Here is a 23,229-nt window from a genome sequence, read left to right as displayed (position 1 = left end):
TTTAAGAGAACTGTGTGCGCATATAAATATAAAGAATTTTATCTGATTCATATGGGAAAAATAAACACATAAACCTTGACTTAAGCCATGTGTCTAGTCACTGTAAAGTATGGCAAAAGTGCATGAGGTTAGTCACTGACCCATATGTTCTCCAGTGGCCGTTGTAGGCGCAATGGGGTGAATTAAGGATGAAGTTTTCTCTACATTCTAAAAACAAAAATCAAGACAGTAAATGCTAACATGTATTAATACAAGAATATCCAACTGAAACTAACAAGAGCACCGTTACAAGTTACAAAGCCCATTAAGAATCATGGACATTTTTTTAGTATCCATTTGCACTTCTACAGCACTTTCCATCCCATAGTCTCAAAGTATTTTACAAACAATACATTAAACCTCAATCTGTGAGGTAGGCAATTTTTATGCACCCCCATTTTACAAATGACAAAATTGAGGCACAGGGAGACAAAGGCCACACAGGGAGTTCGTCACAGCCAGGAACAGAAACCACTCATCATAAATCCCAGTCCTGTGTTTTAACCACTAGCCCGATACTTCTTTCCTGCTACAAAAACAAGCACCAAAAAGTTAAATGCCAAAATGCTTCCCTGAACTACAAGTCTACATAAAAGATTAAGTACCAATCAAAATGTATTCCTCTTATCTAAGAATATCTGTATGTACACAAAGATATAGCTTTGATACAGTATACATTTATTTTATAACTCAGTCATTTCTTTGCTTCAGCATAAACTAAAAATCCACCATTTAAAATGAGGTTGATAAAAGACTACCACCAAATTCAAATGAATTCAATTTTTATTTAAAAAAAATATTTCCTCCTATGATGAATGAGAATTTGTAGTTTATGGTAAATTATCCACTTCCTTTATTATCACAGCTCTGTGCAGTGAGAAAAACAAGATGCTAAATTCACCTTTTCATTCCTGAGCATCTTTCTGCTCTAGGGCTCAGTACCCAGAAAGAGATCTAGCAAGAGGGACTCAATGGGGTATTAAAAGAGCTCTGTAGAGAAATGCAGCTGCAGACCTGGAAATGCTGTTTGCCTCAGCATATCAGCAGAAAGTTTTTAGTGTCTCAGCTCATTCTGTAAGGGGCACACTAGCAGCTAGAAAGAACACCACTCTGCATATCACTACTGCATATATCAGAACAGAATAAATGTTCCATGTGCTAGATACTAAAAGGCTGGAGAACTCCCTGAGCTGTTTGCTGGGCATCCATTTTTCCTTTTGGAAAAATAAAACATCTTTTCTACATCTGAAAAATGCAGCGTGTTCTGAGCCAGGTCTCAAGTTGAGAACTGGAGTGAAATCTAAAGAAAAAAGAAATACATATCCACCACAGCTGCCAAAAGAGGGAAAGGGGCAGCTGCTTCAGTGGTTAATATATTAGCTGCTCACGGCTAAAGACCTGGGTTTAAGTGCACAAGTGAGATCATCTGACTCCTCAAAAGATCTTTTACCATATTGCAAAACTATCCTGCAGGTCATGAGGATGAGCAAGATCTGAACAGACTCAGAATTGGAACTAAGTGATTCAAGGGATCAAATTCGGGTGTGCTATTGTTGCCTATGCACACGATGCTCGAATGCAGCAAAATCTATTGTAAAATCCGCCAATTCACAAACACTGAATTAAGCATAAACAGATCCAAAAAAACTCCTCCGATTCATCTCTTCCGTATTTTTCATTTTAAAACAAGTTACAGGAACCCGCAATATTTTCATATTGTTAAAAACAAAACAACAGAGTTAAATATAGCTGTAAATGTAGATAGTAACCTACTGGTAATTTCAACACAAGACAAAGGCCCCTGAGAGAAATCAATACTATTTTAACCTCATGTTAATTCTAACCACACCAAACTATTGCTTTCATTTGCTTTACATTGACTTTAAATACTAAAACGTTTCATGCAAAAGTCTCAATATTTAGTCTTAATGCTCCAGCATCCTAGAAATAGTCAATGTACACTAAATCCAAACCTTGGCTCCCATTTTCCTAACGGCATTTGTATGCTGTTAGATAGGGAAACCCAAAATGCCCTCCAATCACCAATACTCGCACTTCTCTCCACATAATGTTCTCTTTCCCTTATTGTCATTCCTCTTGCAATTTCCTCAGTATATACCATAGAACCCAAAGGTAAGTAAAGAGATGGAAGAGGAAAGAGAACTCTTTTTTTGGAGGGGCAGGAGTGGGATGGCGTCAAGGGAAGAGATTAACTGCTCTGAAATTATTATTTTTTTTGTGTGGGGGGAGCTCTTTCTGACTGGTCTTCACGTCCTACGGCTCACAACACCCCTGCCCCTCAAGGAGACTTGTAATTCCTATCAGATACTTTTTAAGCCAATTTCCACCACCCCAAGAAAGGAATGAAAATGGGAAAAAAACTCTTGCTACAGAAACTAAAATGTACTGTACACTTGGAAGCCAAATTGTATCAGTCGAGCACAATTACAATAATAACAGGAAGGCGCTCTCTGTTTATTCCACAGAAAGGGGAAAAAAAGGACCCAATACAGTATATGAAATCTGACACAAAAGAAACTGATGTAACAAAGCAGTATCCATAGCAACAACAACTTAATATTTCAGTCCTCTTCAGCTGCAGTGGATTAAATATAATGACAAGATGTTCCCTTTGAAAAGTAACCTGTTGCCATGGAAACATTGTATTCTATGAAGTAAACAGGGGCTGGACAGAAAGGAGATGGAAGCCTGCAACTGAATATCAAAAAGGCAGAAGTATCAGTAGCAGAGCAGGGCAAAGCACTAGCAGTCTCTAATCCAGGAGAGGCTTGTTCGGAACAGCTAGGAGATGTTCACTTGAATAAAGCATTGTCCTTTCAATCCTAATGCAATCGGGGATTGGAGGGTTCAAGGCCAACGAGTGCCCTTGAAAGAAGCAGTTAAGGGGTGAGGATGAGAAAGAAAAAGAGGCGGTAGGACAGGATGGAGCAAAGCTTTAATGCACTAGGTTTAAAAATAAGTATTTTTTGTTTGTAGGTCAGGCTTTTTTGTGATCTAGGTTCATATCTAACTTTGCTCACAACAGAAATTAGTTTAGCCCATTTGGTTTAGTCACTTGTCTATTTATCTGCAGCAACAAACCAGCATCCCATTAGTAGAGTTTGCCAAGACTGATGGTTTCTGCTCAAGGAAACGACACCATTGCAGAACAGCAGGGAGTTTTTCCTGCCAGGACTGAAAGGCCTTAGTAGAACTGTTGTGGTCTGGGGACTGCGATAGGGAGGGGTGTTTAAGAGCAAGCCTGAAGTGCACTGGAAGAGCAAAGGTGTTGCAAGTCACAACTGAAGTGTATTGTCAGTGTTGCGCAGGGCTCAGGTCAGGACTCTTGGGGGTGACGTGCAATTTTGAGGAAACAAGTACAGCACTTCCCTGCACTGCCCAATTCTTCTGGCATCATTAAAGTACATGAGAGCCTGAAACTCAAAGCTGATGTTTAGACCCAGTGCTACTGGCAGTTGTTATTCCTTTGTTTCTATTCTGCCAGTAAAGAGAGGAAATACACGGGATTGACCTTGGGGGGCCATGAGTAAGGTGCATGATGTTCAGACATGCTTACTCAGATACTGCCTCATCTAGCAATAAAGAATTTAAAATGTCATTATGTGAGAAACATATGATGCAACAATTGTACACTTTTATACCAGATTATGAACATGGAGAGAAAGGTGGGGATCTTAGTATCTAATTCAGTGGACATCAGCAGCTCATTTCTCTGCACAATGCACCCAAAGGCTCATTTATGTTTTGCTGCAGTCACCATCCACACTATTACCAAATTCTCTCCAAGATGCACCCTCAAGGACTAATTCCGTTGGGTACCCAGAAAAGTGCCTCCTACCAACAGTAGTTAGGAGCCTTTGTGCCAATAAAAAAAAAAAATTTTTTTTTTTTTTAAAAGAACCAAACCAATTTATAAGCCAGCATCCTAGGCCGCCCTTGAGGATTAAGTCTGTCTCCTGTTTGGCAGAATCTTCTCTGATTATTCTGTACTGAGATTTATAATTAACCAGATTGAAACTGAAGCAGAAAGGGGATTCAAGCAGACTTTAAATGCTGCATCCACAATGCACCTTTCCAAAAATCTTTTTTGCTCTCCTCTTGGGAGGTCTCTGGGAATATTTTTAGACACCTGCTCGCCACAGACTGCTTTCCAGTGCAACCTATACGCATCACTAAGCCAAAAGATCACAGTGCACGGGAAAACCTTCAGAAAGCAAAGAAAAAACTCTGGCAGCCTGAGAAGAAGCAGATCTCTGGGTCCGGAAAGAAAAGATCCTGCAAGAAGAAAACTCTGAGTAAGTGTACAAATACCAGAAGTTGAGTCCAGAAGAAGTTTAACACAAAGAAACAGAGCAACTTGGAATTTACATTAATTGATACTAGTACTCATGGTGAAAGATAAAGTAAAGGCTAGAAACTAGCTAAGTAACAATATAAAGCATAGGAATATAGGAGCAAAATTCTACATGGATTTCTTGCACCTTTCACTGAAGCATCTGAACTGGCCACTGTCACAGACAGGATAGTAGGCTAGATGGACAACTGGTATGATGAACTATGGCAATTGTTCATTTGTGCTAAATTTGTACAATCTGAGAAGAAGTGACAGGGAGGAATTCCTCAGGAGGGAGTGAAAGTTTTTGAAATGTTTGTCATTTGGTACAAGTGGTTCATTCTTGAGGCAAAAAATTTGCTCTTCAGAAATATTTATAAGTAATCTCAGGCAGGGATGAGCTTGCAGTAACAAGAGGGGAGATTCCATTGGACAGGAAAATTATCCCTGTTTCCCTTCAAAGGGGTGACATAATTTTAACAAGAAGCTAACAAGAGTCCAGGAATGCAACCAGTATATCATTCAAGAGGACACATCTTAGAATAGTAGTCTCTCCTATTTAGTATTGTGCATCTATAAAAAAGGATTCAAAATTTTCCTTACCATACCCCACACCCCAAAGAGCACACCATACCACCAACACACTTAAGAACATAAAAGACAACAAAGCTTGATGAACACTTCTTCCTGTTCAGCACTAACTGGCTTACTAGTCTTCATCACCGCACTTCCGAATTTCAAACACTTCACAGCAGCGCATGGCAGTGGTTTTTTGTTGTTGTTGGTGGTTTGTTTCTTTGTTTTGCCTTAGAAAATTCAAACTTAAAAGGAACACCATCAGCTAGATTAAGACCCCAATTTTTACTCTGGAATAAAAAATAGTGTGAATGTAGAAGTGGTGAGCACAGCATGAATGTACAAAACAATGCGATTAGAAGAGATTTTGTGAATGATTAATTTATATTAACATATAATATTATTGCAATTGACTTTTTTTTTTTAAAAAAAACACAAAACTGAAACATTCACAAATTTGAAAGCTCAAGTGATATAGAATTAGGACTCCAGATTTTAAGATGAGTAGGGATCATTATGATCAGTCTGACCTCTCGCATAAGCCAGGCCACAGTTATGGGTGAGACAGTGCTTTTCATTAGAAAGACATGCAATGTTGTTTTAAAAGACTTCAAGGGGTGGCGAATACACCACAAAACTTGGTAACTTGCTCCAGTGCTTAATTTTCATCACTGTTAAAAATTTGCACCAAATTTCTGGTTTGAATGTGTCTAGCTTCAGCTTCCAGCCACTGGATCTTGGTATGTCTTCATGCTGTAAGATTTAAGATCCCTTCCTCTATTAGAAATCTCCTTTTCACATACAGGATAGAACCAGAAAATGAAAGTGACTAAAATCTGACTATAAACAAGGATAACAATTTATGTTGAATTTTTTTAATACCCTGTTTTTTAAAAAATGTATTTGGCAAAATAATGCAAGAGTAACTTTGGTTTTGAGTCAAACATATTATTTATAAAAAAGTTTCGGGATTAGTTAAAAACGGAATGGATTTTGCAATTACTAAATCTAATGCAGGAATGAGCAAACGTGTAGCAACAGTTGTATCTTCAGCGCAAGTTCCATCCTGTTCACTGCTTTAGGAATCAGAACATGAAGGAAGTGGAAGAAGGAACATCCCACCTCCACACAGTTCTTTGAAGAGGCAAGAAGCTGGAAAGTTTCCTAAGCCAGCAGGGGAAACAGCTTCTTATTAGGGGTATCAGCAAGGACATGAAGTTCCAGTAGAGGTTGGGTTTATTCCTGAATCAGATTTACATTTGGGGTAGAAAGTTGCTTTAGTCCTAAAAATACTCTCCTCAACTATAAACAAAAGTGTAACTGACAGATCCACTTCCATTGTCAGAAATGAGTGAAATGCAAAAATAAAACCATCAGCATAAATGATTAAAAGTAATTGAGATTGTAAACATTTCTTCAGTATTAATCTAAGACTGCCTTTATCTGTGTTGCTAGTATTCTGCTTGCAAGTATGAGTCATTTTATATAGTTTCCTTTTACCAATCTTTACTTTATATTAAATGGTATTTTACTCTCTTCAAAATTAGTACTGCAAACATAGGCAATCTCATGAACTGACTGGAAAAGTGGACTAGTTTTACTGTAGATTCTGTATGGATTTCTGCCATCCTTGTAGCTGACAGACACAGTTTTTTGAATTGCTGTAACAATCAGTCTGGAAAAATATATAGTTAATGTAGCAACTGCTGCTAATGTGGATGCAGTTATACCAGGTTAAAGGTGTTTACATCATTATAATTTTTAAATGGTTAATGTTCAACATCTCTGCACATCCTGAAACAGAGGTCCCCTAAAATATGTGTGCGCACACATGGAGGTGACCATAATTCCCTCGGCTGGAACTGTGAGCAGTCTATCAGTTGAATTCTGCATTGCTTATAACATTGTTCCCAAGAGCTGATTTGGTGATCTACTGCCAGAGTTCTGTCATGTTGTCCATGAGACAAAGGTTCAATTTTCAGTCCTGGTCTTGCTCACTGGGCCAGTGGGGACTGCAGCAGATGTAGAAGCAGCCTCAAAGGAACTGGATGGTAGAGGAGATGTCTGGCATCACCCAAAAGCAAACACCTCTGACCATTGAGGGGGTATGGGCAGGCTCCCCCTTGGCCTGAAGGAAGACAATGGGGATGCAAGTCTTGAACTACGGGAAGTATCAAGCAAGACATAAGGGATTGTCAACACAGCAGCACTGATGGGGAGGGACAAGTCTTCTAACTAACAACAAATTGCAACTTTCTGAGAAACAAAGCTGTAGGTATAATCTTACTGACTAAATGTCACCAACTCAACATAGAATCATAGAATATCAGGGTTGGAAGGGACCTCAAGAGATCATCTAGTCCAACCCCTTGCTCAAAGCAGGACCAATCCCCAATTATTGCCCCACATCCCTAAATAGCCCCCTCAAGGATTGAACTCACAACCCTGGGTTAGGCTGGCCAATGCTCAAACCACTGAACTATCCCTCCCCCCTACTGAACCAAGCCTATTAAAAAAATCTGGAACTACAATACCTGGCAATGAAATCTGCCTGTGGTACCCAGTGCACACGCGGCCCTACACACACTTACATTTTCAAACTGATTTTACAAACACTGGCCTTTGGGGCAGGAACTGCCCTTTACTTTATGTCTGTATAGTGCCTAGCATAATGGGCCACCAACTTAGGTAAGGCCTCCAGACACCTCTGCAATGTAAGAGTTTTGCACCACCCCTCCCTCTCACCCGCATTTTGCTGAAGGGAAGCAGACACCAAGGGGTTAACTGACTTGTCCAAGACCACACAGTCAGTGGCAGAGATGCTCTTTGGAGTTTCTAGCTCCCAGCCCCAAGCTCACTCCATCAAAGCATGCCAGCTGCTATACCTAGACACAAACCTAACAGGAATGCTGTTCATCCTAGATTGGCTGTCTCTCCTCCTACAACAGGATAACCAGTTTAGAAATCTGCATGAGTGTGTATGCACATGGTGGCTGAAAAAGCAAGGGAGAAATCAAGGGCTCAGTTCTTCTACTTTTCTGTGTAGCATGAAACACAGCATTAGAGAAGAGTATTTTATATCAGCAATGCTACATGATAAAGCATTCCTAGAAAACAGTCATATGTAAGCTGTCTGGGGCAGAGACCATCTTAGTCTGTTTGTACAGCAACACAAGGAGCTATCCTCTGACTGGGGTTTCTGGGTGCTAATGCAAGAAATAAATATTATGTACAAGAATTTTACCGTGTGCAAGTTATTACAAAGACTGAATGGTTTAGCATTTCATGCTTTTTAAGTGGTATTTTTTGTTTTCCAAATGTAATATTTTTGTCTGACAAATATATGTTTTGTTATGACCTGGAGGGGTGTTAATTTTTTCCACCTCCACTATTTTAAATTAACCTGATACGTCTCAAAAATAAATATCACGGTGCTTTTATTTCTGAGCCAGAATACAGTATCTTTTAAAACCCCTTTTTATTTTTAAAGATCTGTGACACGTGTAGTGCTTGGAAAATGTGCTGGACAGACATCCCTGGAGAACAAAAGCCTGTTTATCCCCAGGATAGGAATGGCACAAACACTGTGGGTGCAACCAGTGTGCAGCTCTACCTCACCAACATACCTTACCCCTGACCCGATGGACCCACCCACTAGGAGTAAGCAAGCATAGGCTCACACTAACCAATCTGTCTGTACCTAGAAAACAGTGTTTTGGGGGAGCCCAACACACAACTTTTCAGCAACATTTTAAGAACACATCCCCTGTCTACACACAAAAAAAGAACAAAGAATATTAAGGATCACTCATGTTACCATACTGGCATAATATACAACCCCAGACACTGACAAATCAGCAACAGACCACATTTAGCTAAACAGCCTCGGCTTTATTTCACGCTCAACGACTACTCAAAGATACGGAGGCACAACATTTTAGGAGCTATGGTGTTCACTGGACTGATCTGGCCTGGGTGAGAGGATAACTCAACAGTTATGGCTCATTCACTAATTGGACTCTGATGAGGCTGGCAAACAGGCTGTCAGTGCCAATGCTGTGCCAGTGTTTGCAATGTATGTACCTACTTACTTTTAACCTCCAGGCCGCTGAACTGTCAGCATAGGCTGGAACTGAACTGGCAGCCTCCAGGTAAAAGGCTGTATACGTTCCATTACCAGTGCTCTGAGCCATCCTGTCACCCTAGAACTCAGTACTCCAACAACTGGCAGACAAGTTATTCTGAATCAAGAACTACAGTAAAGTGGCAAAGTCCATCATATCAGCAATCCGATTGGCTAGGCCGTGCTCGGTATGAGACCAGCACTTACTATTTCATTCATCACTGCACAAGCTCAGCTGGTTCTCTGAGCAAAACAGCACTGCAAAATCAAGTTTCCTTTTGCTCATTTAACTTAACAAACATAGCCCCCCAAATCCTGCTTATAATCAGCAATGACAACTTATTCACGGTTTTTCCTAGTCAGGCACTGACCTAAAAAAACCAGTCACCACACATTTATTCGGCTTGCTTGAGCCGCTTCTATGCCAATTTGCATGCAGTGGGTCGGGGAGACAGAAAGGGGGAAATGGCATCTATTTTATATGGTCATCCGGTCTGAATTCTTACAGATGCTACTTTGGCCCACTCCAACAGATGCAGGTATAGCTTATACAGCTGTTACATGATAAGCGTCTCTTAATGAAGATTTCTAATACAGTCTGCCAACATTGCCACATTTTAGACACACGTTTGTTGCCTACAGCTGTGACAGGCAAGCAGAACTGTGCTATTTGCTTCCCGATACTTACAAAATTATCACCAGAACTATCACTCGTCCTGGGAAACAGGTTCTCAATCAAAACAATCTCCACCCACCTCCAAAGCAACCAATGGCTGCGGATCTACGACCCTCCCTGAAACATTATCTAAACACAGTCTCTTGCAGGCCCCACCATTTCCTTACAGCCACATAGGCACCCCTGCATCCTGGCTCTGCAGCTCCCTGCAGACATGCCGGAGGCTGGGCATGCAGAGAGAGCCACTGAAATTAAAACTGCATCATGAGAGGGGGGGGGGGGGGGGAGACAACAACCCACGCAGCTTCAACGCTTTGCGACATGCATCCCCCAGCCAGCAGATTCTGTCGGCACCCTGCTTTCCTGCCCCATACAAACCGCTGCACAGCCGGGCTGAGGTGATTACGAGGTTCTGAGGCGCATGCAAGAAGGATGGAAATGGTTTCATACCCCTTTCAGAAGTCGCAAAACAGAAGCAAAAAAGCATCGTTTTCTAGGTGAGGCCAGAGGGCTGTAGCCTACCTGCAGGGGCTGCCTGGATCATCCATGACTCTCACAGGCTCTGGTGGGTCTAGCTGTACTCCCGGACCCCTACTTACGGGGGGAACTCTGCCTTTTGCTACTCTAACCACTCAAAATGGAGGCACATGCAAGCCTGGGAGACCTCAGCGAGCTTTCACTGAGCTTGTGCTATGACCTAAGCCTGCACGCAGAACGCAGAAACTTCGCCCTCGGACTGACAGGACTGAGCATGTGCTGTGACCCGCCCTCATCATCCCCCCACGCGCCCGCCGCGCAAGCAATCGCCGCCCGGCCGCTTCCGTAAATAAACCGCCCTCCCCCGCCCTCGCGCGCGCGCGCGCGGGCGGGCGGGCTCGGCCGCGGCCGCGCGCCCAGCTGGCGTGCCGGGGAGGGGGGCGACGCCTGAGGACGCCGCCGCCGCCGCGCGGGCTTCCTCCCCCGCGTGTGTCCGGGTGTGCGCGGGGCCGGTCTCCGCGGCAACCCGCAGCCCCTGCCGCGGGGTGCGCCTGCGGCCTCCGCCCCAAGGGCGGCAACGCTGACTCGGGGTTCAGCAGCCGCCAGGAGCAGGGGCCACCGCTCCTGTGCCAGGCAATCAACGGGGCGAGCGCCCTGCCCCGAGCCTTTTCCATCCCTGCCCTTCCCCGCGGCCCCCTGAGGTACTTTTGTGCAGCCTGCCCGAGGAGGCCCCTGTGAAACACCGGGAATGGCACTGCCAGCAGCAGCGGGCGGAGGCGGGTCCGGCCCCCCTCCGCCAAGGCGAGCCCGGAGCTCGAGGGGGGACCTGTTTCATTGTCAGGGTTCAGAGCAGCAGCCGCCGTCACAGACGAAAAGGAACCTTAGAGACAAATGAATCTATTTAGAAATGCCTTTTTTTTTTTTTGTTAATTATTCAAAATACTTAGAGGGGTAAAGCCCTAACGTGGATTCAATTATGCGGGTATGAAGGTGCTTGATAGGGGGTACTCCCTTCCTGGACAGGAATGCTTATACCTGTATAAAACCTCTTTAAAGCAGCTTACCGCATCTACACTTGGGGGGGTTGTACCACTTTAGCTATACTGCAGGGGTGGGGAACCTACAGCCCGCAGGCCAGATCCAGCCCGGTCCTTCATTTCAGCCGACCCATGGCTGAAATGGGTCCTGCACTTAGGACGGAAGAATCCAATGCACCGCTACAGACTAGGGACCGAATGGCTAGGCAGCAGTTCTGCAGAAAAGGACCTAGGGGTGACAGTGGACAAGAAGCTGGATATGAGTCACCAGCGTGCCCTTGTTGCCAAGAAGGCCAATGGCATTTTGGGATGTATAAGTAGGGGCATAGCGAGCAGATCGAGGGACGTGATCATCCCCCTCTATTCGACATTGGTGAGGCCTCATCTGGAGTACTGTGTCCAGTTTTGGGCCTCACACTACAAGAAGGATGTGGATAAATTGGAGAGAGTCCAGCGAAGGGCAACAAAAATGATTAGGGGTCTAGAACACATGACTTATGAGGAGAGGCTGAGGGAGCTGGGATTGTTTAGCCTGCAGAAGAGAAGAATGAGGGGGGATTTGATAGCTGCTTTCAACTACCTGAAAGGGGGTTCCAAAGAGGATGGCTCTAGACTGTTCTCAATAGTAGCAGATGACAGAACGAGGAGTAATGGTCTCAAGTTGCAGTGGGGGAGGTTTAGATTGGATATTAGGAAAAACTTTTTCACTAAGAGGGTGGTGAAACACTGGAATGCGTTGCCTAGGGAGGTGGTGGAATCTCCTTCCTTGGAAGTTTTTAAGGTCAGGCTTGACAAAGCCCTGGCTGGGATGATTTAACTGGGAATTGGTCCCGCTTCGAGCAGGGGGTTGGACTAGATGACCTTCAGGGGTCCCTTCCAACCCTGATATTCTATGATTCTATGGCAAGTCTCTGCACTGCAGGCCAGAAGCCCCGAGCCTCCTCAGCACCACCGTCCCCCACACAGGGGGCTGCGTGGCCCGCAACTGATTTTTCCTGAGGGTCAATGGCCCCTGATAGAAAAAAGGTTCCCCACCCCTGCTATACTGGTATGTTGAAGCTGTACACAGTTCTAGTGTAGTCAAAGCCTAACTTATTATCCCCATTTCATAGATGGGAAGACAGATGCACAGGGTAAGCAAGATGCTTAAGATTATGCAGCACACTCAGTGACAAAGTCAGGACTAGAACCTAGATTTGCTGACCCCAAGTCTTTTGCACTAGCCCCTGCTATATCTCTACTTCGTGCCTTCCCAAAAGAATCCAAGCAGCACTTAACACTGTGTACATACAGGAATCTTTTCAACAATAACTGGAATGCAACTACCACTGGGGACAGGGCAATAGCAATCAGGAAAACCACCAACACAGCACCCCACACAGCAGTGAAGGAAGTAAGTAACAGGGAAACGTGGCATAGAGCCACTGAATTTTTACCATCCAAAGAAACTCAGTTATTAGGGCTTTACCCAGAAGCTAGGTCTTACCCACACAGTGAGCCTCATGAAACTCAGCGTGTGTACACTTTGGAAGAATAAAGGACTGAGATGACCCTGTGAGAATTTGAACCTGTAGTCCCAAGGAGTCTAGCCTAGTCCTTCCTACTGAAATCCTGCACCATTGAAGTTAACAGTTTTATTGACTTCAGTGGGTGCAGTACCACGTCCTTCAAGGGTTACACTGTTTATTTCACTGAGAAGAGTCTTAAGTAAAACTACATGACTTTGCATCTTATTACACAATTTTATGACTTGGTTAAAAAAGATCATATACACTGATACAAAAATTCCAAGTGCATATTTTTATACAAACTACCCCAGAATCAATCTACTGTGTTATCTCAAATCAGGTAACTATGACGGTCTTTCTACATTCCACATTTGAAAATAACTTTGAAATGAAAATCTGATGGAAAAATTCACTGTACTTTTAAATATCTGAGTGGGGTCCTACCTCTAACTCACAAAATATATTTTAAAGATTTGCAATTAATACTTTTGGGGAGATATCCCCAAAATGTTTTGGTCTTGTTTTACTGGCTCTGCAGTCACGGTTTTGTTTAAATACTGTTACCAGAGCTGGGCCGTCGTCAGTAGATGACGCCAGTGCCCACCACTGGAGTAGTCTAAAAGTGAGAGAAAGGGGAACTTATTTTGTATTTCAGCTGTCTGTTGAAAACGAACGATGAACTTGACTAATGAACATGTTCCAAATGGTTAAAGAACCGAAGTGGTAAAGGGTTGTTCGGTTTATTTGGTTTTTAAAAAGGATCTCAGGACTACACTAGAGTCTGATCAAAAACAATTTAAAATAGTGTTCTTTTAAGCATTTTAGCTACTGTAAAGATACATCCCATCACCTCAATTATATGTAAAAAAAAGTCAAAAGATCTGAGATGCAAAGCAAAAGTGCGACAAATATTTAAAACAAGATCATTTTAACAAACTGTCCCAGATAATAGACTAGCCAAGGATAATTACCTAATACCTGTAACACAGTCTTTTCCTGGTGACCGCTTTCAAATGCAAAGACCCTGTCCCCTCCCCCTTACCATTTCGATTTCACTCCCACTACTCCCAAGTTTTGTTTCAGGACACCTATCCATTTGCCATTCTCAGCAACTTGCCATTTCAGGCTGACAGGCCCCTGCGTAGATGCTTTAATTTTTAAAAGGATAAAGAACACATATACCATAAACATCACTCCTTCAGGAAAGTTCCACAGTCTTTATATTATCTGCATTTTACAGATGAAGAAACTGAGGCACAGAGACAAATGTTTTACCATGGTCATACAGGAAGTCTGTGGCAGAGCCAGAAACGGATCCTAGAGCAGTGGTCTCCCACCATTTTACACCCAACCTTTTGAATTTAAGGGCAACCCAGGATCTACCCTACCCCTTCCCCGACGCCCGTCCCTTCTCCAAAGCCCTGCTCACTCCATCCCCCACTCTCTCCGTTGCTTGCTCTCCCCCGTCCTCACTCACTTTCATAGGACTGGGGTAGGGTTTTCAGTGTGGGAGGACACTCTGGAGTGAACCTGGGGCAGAGGGTTGGGGTGCAAGAGGGGGTGAGGGTGCAAGTTCTGGGAGGGAGTTTGGGTGCAGGAGGGGACTCCGGACTGGGGCAGGGTGTTGGGGAGCAGGAGGGGTTACAGGGTGCTGGCTCTGGGAGGGAGTCAGCACTGGGGCAGGGGGTTGGGGTGCAGGCTCTGGGAAGGGCAGAGTGTTGGCGTGCAGGAGGCTATACAGAGTGCTGGCTCTGGGACAGGGGTCAGGGCTGGGGCTTGGGGGACAGGCTCTGGGAGGGTCCTCAGGGTTGGGGTATGGCCTCCCACGGGGCAGCATTTACCTCCAGCGACTTCCGGTTGATGGTGCAGTGTGGCTGCCACTAAGGCAGGCTCCCTGTCTATGCTGACCCCACGCTGCTCCCGGAAGGGGCCAATTCGCCCCCCCACCCCGGGGTGGGGGGAGGCAAGGGACACATGGCTCTGCACACTGCCCCTCTCTGCAAGCACCACCCCCGCAGCTCCCATTAGCCACAGCCACATCCTGGCCAATGCTTGCAGGCAGAAGCAGTGCGCGGCGAGAGACCCCTGCCCCGCCTCTGCACTGCAGGTCTGCACTGCAGCCCTGCTACACCACCAGAGATTGTGATTGACTGGGAGATCCTCTAGGATCGACCAGTCGATCATGATCGACCAGTTGGTGACCAGAGTCCTAGAGGAATGTCTGGGGCCTCCCCATCTGGCCTCCCTATGCCTGGATTACTTAAAGTGTCCAGGAAAGAACATGCCACATCAAGGACATGGCTTGCTTTAGTTTCTGCTCATGTCATTTTAACCCACCTTGCCAAGAAGATCCTCAAGTTAGCTAACATCCAAAGAGAACTTTGAATACATACAGTTCTATATACATGCTAAGTAATAATATTAAGTTCAGCTAGTGATCCAGGTATTTAAAACGCACCCATTACCATTGTTTGTAAAGTGATCTGAGGTCCTCTGATAGGGGATGCTATAAAAGAGGAAACAATTTATGTTGTTCTACCAAACATGTAACGCTTTCGTAGACACTATCACAATTATTGTTCCTGTATGGCTTTCCTCCTCTTCCAGAGACACAATGGCCCTGGTACATCAATGTAATTATACACATTCATCTGTAACACCTGGAGGGAAGGAGGAGATGTACGAATACAGAATGCAGCACAGCACAGATAGGGAAAAAAGGGGATGACTAGCCTAGGGCTAACACGGGAGATAAGCACAACTTATTGGTTTTGAGTTGCTGCATCCTGAAAGAAAAAGGGTATGGGGTTCAGAGAGCTCTCCCTCTTTCTCTACTTCATTTCTATGGATGACAACAGGGCATGATTGCAGGAAAGACACACGGGCACATTCTGCTTGGACCAAGACCCATGTCAAGAAAAAGCACTTCCATGATGGTGGCAGGGAGGGTGGGCATGAGAGACAGAAAGTTCTTCTATGACAACCTTGGGTTAGAGACCCCAAGATGGTTCTCTTCTGTGTTTAGCCAGTCTGGAGAAAACCCCACTGAGTCTGAGGAGGAAAGGGGGAGCAGCTGAAACTAAGCAACAGGGGAGAAAGCTGGAGTGCCAGAAGCTTTTAACTGGATAGGAGACAGCCTACATCATACAGGGAGAGGAGGACACTCAGCTATTCAGAGGCAGCTTGGTGTAAGTGTGCTTTTATCATCATTTTAGAGTTGCAAGTAATATTGGGATCACTGAATAGATGTGATCAACGGTTAAGAGATCACAAGACGTACTATTGTAAACTGTCCCATTTGCAAGCAGGACACTATTTTTATGACCCTATCTTGATAAGATGCTAAACCCCCTCAATTCCCACGGACATCAAGGAGAGGGGAGGGCACTCAGCACCTTGCAGGATTGTTTTTGTGCACATATCTATGGCAGGGAAATCACCCTGCCCTAATTCAAAAAGAGCTACTGAGTCTCTCTGTGCTTATCCAACTGGGAACGATTTTCCCTGTGCATTTTCTATGCCATAATTAAATTGCCACCTCAATATTTCTTTTTACAAATGCTTTGTGATTTATCATATGCTGGAGGATATGTTTTATTTAAAACACCTGCCACGCCACATACATTGTGTGTGTAGCAAAGCATAGTGACAAAATATGAGCACTCATTTTAAGGCTCTGATGTGAAGCACAAAAGTAAATTTAGAAGCTAAGTGATAATTTCATCTTGCATATCTTCCACTGTACTATGCATTGTAATACACATAGGGCCAGACACTATTCCAAGCCCCCAACACTAAGCAGACTCAGAGTGAGTTAAGGACGAAGACCAAGACAAAAGGAGTTTCTTTACTTTTGTCTCGTAACTCAGACTTTTTGTGCTATTTTAAACCTAGTTGGTGTTGATTTTCCTTTTAAGAAGGATTTTCTGGAAAAGGGCATCAGTTATTAAAAACATCTCAGAATTCTATTTGGAAGTAATATCTTGGCATTCATTTGAATTCTATATATTTACAAACAGAACTATTTCAAATCCTCTCTTATGAGCGATTCTATTGGCACTATCAGATTCAGGATGGTTCTTTCAGACCAGGGTTACTGTATCAACGTAACTATTCTGATGCCAATACCAGCTTGCATGGGTCACGCCAGCTGCGAGAGAAGATACTATGAGTCCTTTCTATTTCACTGCAAATTTGCGCGGTCATTGTGAACAAAACTGCATTAGCCAGAATTTGGCTTCACAGCTCCTTCGAAAATCCCAGCCATAGCTCTTGACAACTTTATACCTGTTGAACTACTGGATAAAGATAAATGATGATGATGTACGGTACTCATTAGCAAAACACCTGCACCTCTGAAGTACCCTGCTAGCACATACATCCATGTCATGTGAAATTCCAAAGTTTGGGTGCCTAACTCCATTAGGCTCCTTTGAAAATCCCATCCTATATAGCTGAATAACTTCATGCACACTGCACTGCTGTTAAAATAAGCAATTTCCTGGATAGGTTTCTCTTTCCCTACACACACACACACCCCTACCCCCACTTCACTTGGTTTCTATGCGATGGATGTCCACACAATTCCCTAGGGAACCCTGCAAAGCCTTCACCAGTGACAAAGCCTTTCCAGCATAACAAGGAGGACATACACAACATTAACATCCCCTTCTACCTGACCCCGTCTTCATCCCCAATCCCCAAACGCTAAAACACAACTCTATCCCAAGCAGAATTTTTATACCCCAGAAACTCCATGAAGTCCAATAGAAACTTTGATACTGCTCATCTATTTTACTTGACAGGTTCTCAAATACTACAATAATGGGTGGCACTATAAAACCTTAAGATAGATAACAAGGGTACAGTACCTTCATGAAAATTAAACAGTGTTTGCAACTTGCATGGCATGGAATCCAAATGGTTGTGCATGTGTTAAACTGGGGATTTCAAATGTATTTTTAAATGGATAAAAGACCGCATCTCACATATTTATATATTCCATGCTTATCTCTGTTTCGTGCATGCATCTTGATCATGTAAGACATGGGGGGAACTAATCAAATGTATTCAAGGCCACCCACATATTCTGAAGCCACACTTACTTAATGCTGCAGGGAAAATAACTACATTTAAATGAGGAAATACCTGCAATGAATACACATTTGCCACAGTCATGCTCAGTAAGAAAAAGTACCACTTAGCAATGTTTTTACAGCAACTTGACTTAAACTAGGTTAAAAAGGAAACCTTGTAGAACTTCTAAAACTATCTTCCTCTCAATCCTACTCACTTTTCTTCAAAACCTCTACAGGCTGCTCTTTGCCTTTCATATCAAATTCAAACTCTTGCCCTCCACGTAGAAGAGTGTACAACTCCACTCCTACCTAACTCTCTGCGTTTCCTCTTACACACCTGATATTTGTGCTACAACCAAACCTTCCTTCTCATTCAAATCTCTTTTTAAAAACCCTTTAATGTTAATCAGGTCCAGGTACTCCCTCCACCAATATATCAGTATATTTGTGGCAATGAGGTGCACAGAAGTGAACATACTATTCTGGATGCAGTTCTACCAGAAAGATGAGAGTATCTATAACTTCCTTGCCTGCAACACACCATACCACTTCAACGTATTCTTTCAGAGTTTCTCAAAAGTAGTCAGATTGTACCAGTCTGATGTGACTTACTCTAGCTACCCTAAACTGAAATGGAAAACTGCACTTCAATCAGGAAAACATAACAGCATATTGAAAAAGTTCACAAAGCAAATTCAGTTGGGATTTTTTGCAGACTATTTGAATCCCAGTTTATCTGGGGTAAACATTCCTTACTGGCCTATAAAATGTTGCATTTTCTATCGAGCTGTAGCTCAAGATACTGCAACATCATTTTCCAAAATCAGAAGCAAATGTGAAGTGTAAAAGGAGAGGGGAACAAAAAGATGAACACATCTCTGTTCATACTGTATAAAATGACAGCCATAGAAAAATATCACATTATCTATAATCAGATGGAATGGAAGTCACATCTCTAAATATCTAGACGAAGATACAAGGATGCAAGAGAAACTTATAGACTCAGAAATAGGGAAGTGGAAGGGATCTAGAGAAGTCATTACGTCCAGACCCCTGCACTGAGGAAGGACCAAGTAAACCTAGACCATCTCTGACAGAGGTTTAACCTGTTTTTAAAAACCTTCCATGATGGAGATTCCACCACCTCTATGGGACCCTGTTCTAGAGATTAACTACCCTTAGAGTCAGAACGTTTTCATAAATATCTAACCTAACTGTCCCTTGCTGTAGATTAAGCTGATTAATTCTTGTCCTACCTTCAGTGGACATGGAGAACAAGCAATTGATCATTCATTCTCTTTATAACAGCTCTTAACATATCTGAAGATTTATCAGGTCCCCCCTCAGTCTTCCTTTCTCAGGACTAAACATGCCCAGGTTGTTTGTTTGTTTAAACCTTTCTGCATTGGTCCATTTTCTAAAACTTATCATTTTTGTTGCTCTCCTCTGGACTATCTCCAATGTGTCCAAGTCTTTCCTAAACCATGGTGCCCAGCAATGGATACAGTACTCCAGTGGAGGCCTCCTCGGTGCCAAAATAGAGTGGGACAACCACCTCCTAGGTCTTGCATACAAGACTCCTGTTAATACATCCCAAAAATGATATTAGCCTTCTAGTAACAGCATCACACTGACTCATGTTTAATTTGTGATCCACTATAAACCTCAGATCCTTTTCAGCAATACTTCCATCTAGCCAGTTATTCCCCATGTTGTAGTTAGAACATAAGAACAGTCATACTGGGTCAGACCAAAGGTCCATCTAGCCCAGTATCCTGTCTTCCAGCAGTGGCCAATGCCAGGTGCCCCAGAAGGAATGAATGGGACAGGTAATCACCAAGTGATCCATCCCGTTGCCCATTCCCAGCTTCTGCGTTTGATTATGCATTTGATTTTTTTCTCCGACGTACTTTGCACTTGTCTTTATTGAATTTCATCTTGGTGATTTCAGGCCAATTCTCCACTTTGTCCCACTCTACTAGGGACTGGTGACACCTCAGCTACAGTAGTGTGTCCAATTCTGAGCACCACACTACAGAAAAGATGGACAAACTGGAGAGTGTGCAGAGCAGAGCAACTAAAACGATAAAATGTTTAGAAAAGCTGACCTATGAGGAAAGGTTTAAAAGTGGGTGTATTTAGTCTTGAGAAAAGAAAATTAGGGGAATCTGGTAAGAGTCTTCAAATATGTTAAAGGACGTTATAAAGAGGACAATGATTGATTGTCTACATGTCCACTGAAGGCAGAAGAAGAATTAATCAGTGTAATCTTCAGCAAGGGAGATTTAGGTTAGATATTAATGAAAATGTTCTAACTCTCAGGGTAGTTAAGCTCTAGAACAGGGTTCCAGTGGAGGCTGTGGAATCCCCACCATGGAAGGTTTTTACGAACAGGTCAGCCAACCTGTCAGGGGTGGTTTAGGTGTACTTGGTCCTGCCTCAGCACAGAGGGTTGGACTAGATGACTTCTGAAGGTCCCTCCAACCCCACATTTTTATTATTCTAATACTAGTTTGCTTCCTACGATCACAAAGCAATTGTGAACACGCACAAAAACTAAGAAGAGCTCCACAACCAAAGAGAAAATATGTTGGGTCTCTAAATACACTAGGCTCCAATCTCGCCCTAAATTTCTGTTTTTAAAATTAATCTGCGCTTTGAAGGCTTGATAATCATTCTGTTCCCTGATGCATAACAATGCTGTGCAGAGTATCATTTCAAGACACGTGATTGTCATATCTGATTGCACAGAAATTAATGTGTTAGATTTCTGATTTCCAAGTAATTAGGTTCAAGAGAGACCGGACCTATGTATACTTTTCAGATTCCTGCACTAGCTTTAAATAAGGAGGGGAAAACAAGCTGCAATAAGTGTACGCAGTTTACTGGAATTAAAGAGCAGATCCTGTATATTCACTACACAAGTGGCAGCAGCAGAGGGGAAGAAGTACTGTGGAGCACAAAGCAATTAACACAAGCAGAACTTGTACACTAGACAATAGACTGCATCATCAACATGGTGAGATGGTGCAGGATATCAAAGTATATGGGAAAGACAAGTGGGCATGCCTACCCAGAAAGTGCCCTGGACACAGTTCTCTTTCCCAGCTCACGAATTCCTCTTCCCGGTCCTTCAGAAAACCCCCATGCACTGCACTACACTCCATCCCATCCCACCCCTCTGCTGCCAAACCCCTCTCCCGTGCGCACCTCAGCCACAGTTCTGAATATCAAAATGACAGTCGTGTTCATTACGGACACAAGGTGGGCGAAGCAGTATTTTTTATTGGACCAATTACTGTTGGTGAGACAAGTTTTCGAGCTTACACAGAGCTCTTCTATAGGGCAGACCTGAAGAAGAGCTCTGTGTAACCTCAAAAGCATCTCTCTCCCACCAACAGACGCTGGTCCAATAAAAGATAAATTACCTCACCCACCTTGTCTAATATCCTGTGACCAACATGACATCAACACTGCAGTCACCTGCATTAGCACCCACATAAGCCATCTCCTAGAATAGCAGGACAACAAATAAAAAATGAAATTAATCCCATGCAGTGGACCAGCAAAAGGCCTATGGACCCTTAAACTTTATTTAAACCCTCCCAATTGCATCCCAAAAAAGATATTTATATTGCGATAGCATCTGAACACCACCGAGCACTTATATAGCTGTTTTCATCCATGTCTCTAAGTGCTTCAAAAACACGGTTAAGCATCATTATCCACATTTTAGAGAGGAGAAATGGAGGCACAGAGAAGTAAAGTGACTTTCCCAAGGTCCCACAGTCATTGGCAGAGCTGGGAATAGAATCTGAGTCTTTCAAGTCCTCATCCAATACCCGATAGGCTCTATCAAAGTGTCTCTAAAGCTTCGTCTACAATAGAAATGTTGAAAAAATCTGACAGTGTTGCTAATATCAATTGGGTGTTCAGCTGAGCTGATGCTAGCAACATTAGGAACCTTTGTATAGACAGGGCTTCTTCAACTGCTGATAGCATTTTTAGGACCAGTTAGATCTGTACCCAGCAGGCTAAGATGAAATGGTAACAAAGACATTAGCAGCCAATATCCTGCCTATCCTAAGACTCCTAATGTCGCTACCACCAGTTCATATGAATTGATGTTAACAATGGTGGAAAATGTTCAGTTTCCCTGTTGTAAACAGGGCTTGTATGCACGCATTCTAATGTATAACAGAATTAGGATTGCATGTATTTAAGCAACACAACACACCCTAAAAACAAGTTTGGGTATTTTAACAACTAAGAAGGAGCAGGGGTCTACACACAGTCTTATTTATCTTTTACCAATTTAAATGCACAAGTTCATGTGCCAGAACAAACTCATTTCTAACAAGCAAGAGATGTGCGTACACCCTGTTCCACATTCTATTTCCAGAGTTATATTATTGGCTGGGGTAAGAACTAGCAGCTGAACTAAATGGGAGGGAATGTACTTGTGAGCAACCACTTAAGCTAACAGAAGAAAAGTGGCATGGACAACATCTGGGCCTCACTGCTTGTTTTTAAGGGCTGAAGTGAACTCTGGCTCATAAATTCCAAGAATGGCTGTTTAATGCAAGCTGGTGCAGTTACTGCTTTTGTAAAATGGTACATCAGTTCCAATTTGCTTTGCCTATTAATGCTTCTCAATTGAAATTCAATGGCTTTTGTGAGGGTTTTAAACCTATTTTGTTGCATATAATTTTCAAAAAACGCAAAGGTCTAATTCTATTACCGCACTGGCCTGCATGCTGACTGCACATACAGGTTCAGATGGAGCAGAAAAAGTTAAGCTAAAAGATGGGCAGATATCAGATGTAAACAAAAAGCACGTTTTCAAAACTGAAGTCCCTGGGAAAGAGGCCCATTACAGAGACAGCAAGGTTTATAGGTGGCATTTTATTCAAAACACCTGTTTAATCTAATGTTAACACTTTCCTTCCACTTCCATCCTTATCTAATCTAAAATTCTACAGTTTTATGCGTTCCATTATCTGGCACCTTAGCACTTCAGAGTGAATTTAAATTAAGTCTGGCTATTTACAAAGGATCACAGTATTTTATGAAGGTTTTTCGTCTAACAATAAACATTCAAGGAAATGCTGGTGCAATATTTAAAATTCTAATCAACATAAATAAATACAAAATGTTTTTTTAATTGTAAAATAATTTACACAAATTTAATTAACAGAAAAAAACAGATGTCATCACCATGACAATTTAATAATGCAAAGCATGGCCCTGATCCTGCAATTTGTAGAGTCCCAGAGATTTCAGGGGGACTCCATGCAGGTGCAGAGGTTACACTGCATGCAGAATTGGAACTTACAAGTAAATGAAAAATTGGCTTCATTA

The 23,229-nt window shown here is 42.9% G+C and overlaps 1 protein-coding gene across 6 annotated transcripts in view; it reads right to left on the bottom strand.

The window, feature by feature from the left end:
- RERE (arginine-glutamic acid dipeptide repeats) overlaps positions 1-23,229 on the bottom strand; it is a 406,322-nt gene that overhangs the window by 147,875 nt on the left and 235,218 nt on the right. Inside the window, exon 1 of one of the 6 annotated variants that reach the window (XM_077837609.1) lies at positions 10,291-10,469. The exons of the other annotated variants lie outside the window; for them this stretch is intronic. Coding sequence (XP_077693735.1) covers positions 10,291-10,316 — 26 coding nt within the window. The 5' untranslated portion in view covers positions 10,317-10,469. Of the gene's footprint in view, positions 1-10,290; positions 10,470-23,229 lie in introns of those variants that run through there. 6 annotated transcript variants of the gene reach the window in all.

Source organism: Eretmochelys imbricata, chromosome 18 (assembly GCF_965152235.1).
Source record: "Eretmochelys imbricata isolate rEreImb1 chromosome 18, rEreImb1.hap1, whole genome shotgun sequence".
Lineage (NCBI taxonomy): Eukaryota > Metazoa > Chordata > Testudines > Cheloniidae > Eretmochelys > Eretmochelys imbricata.
Note: the sequence above shows the minus strand (reverse complement) of the source record. Positions and strands in the feature narration are given on the sequence as shown.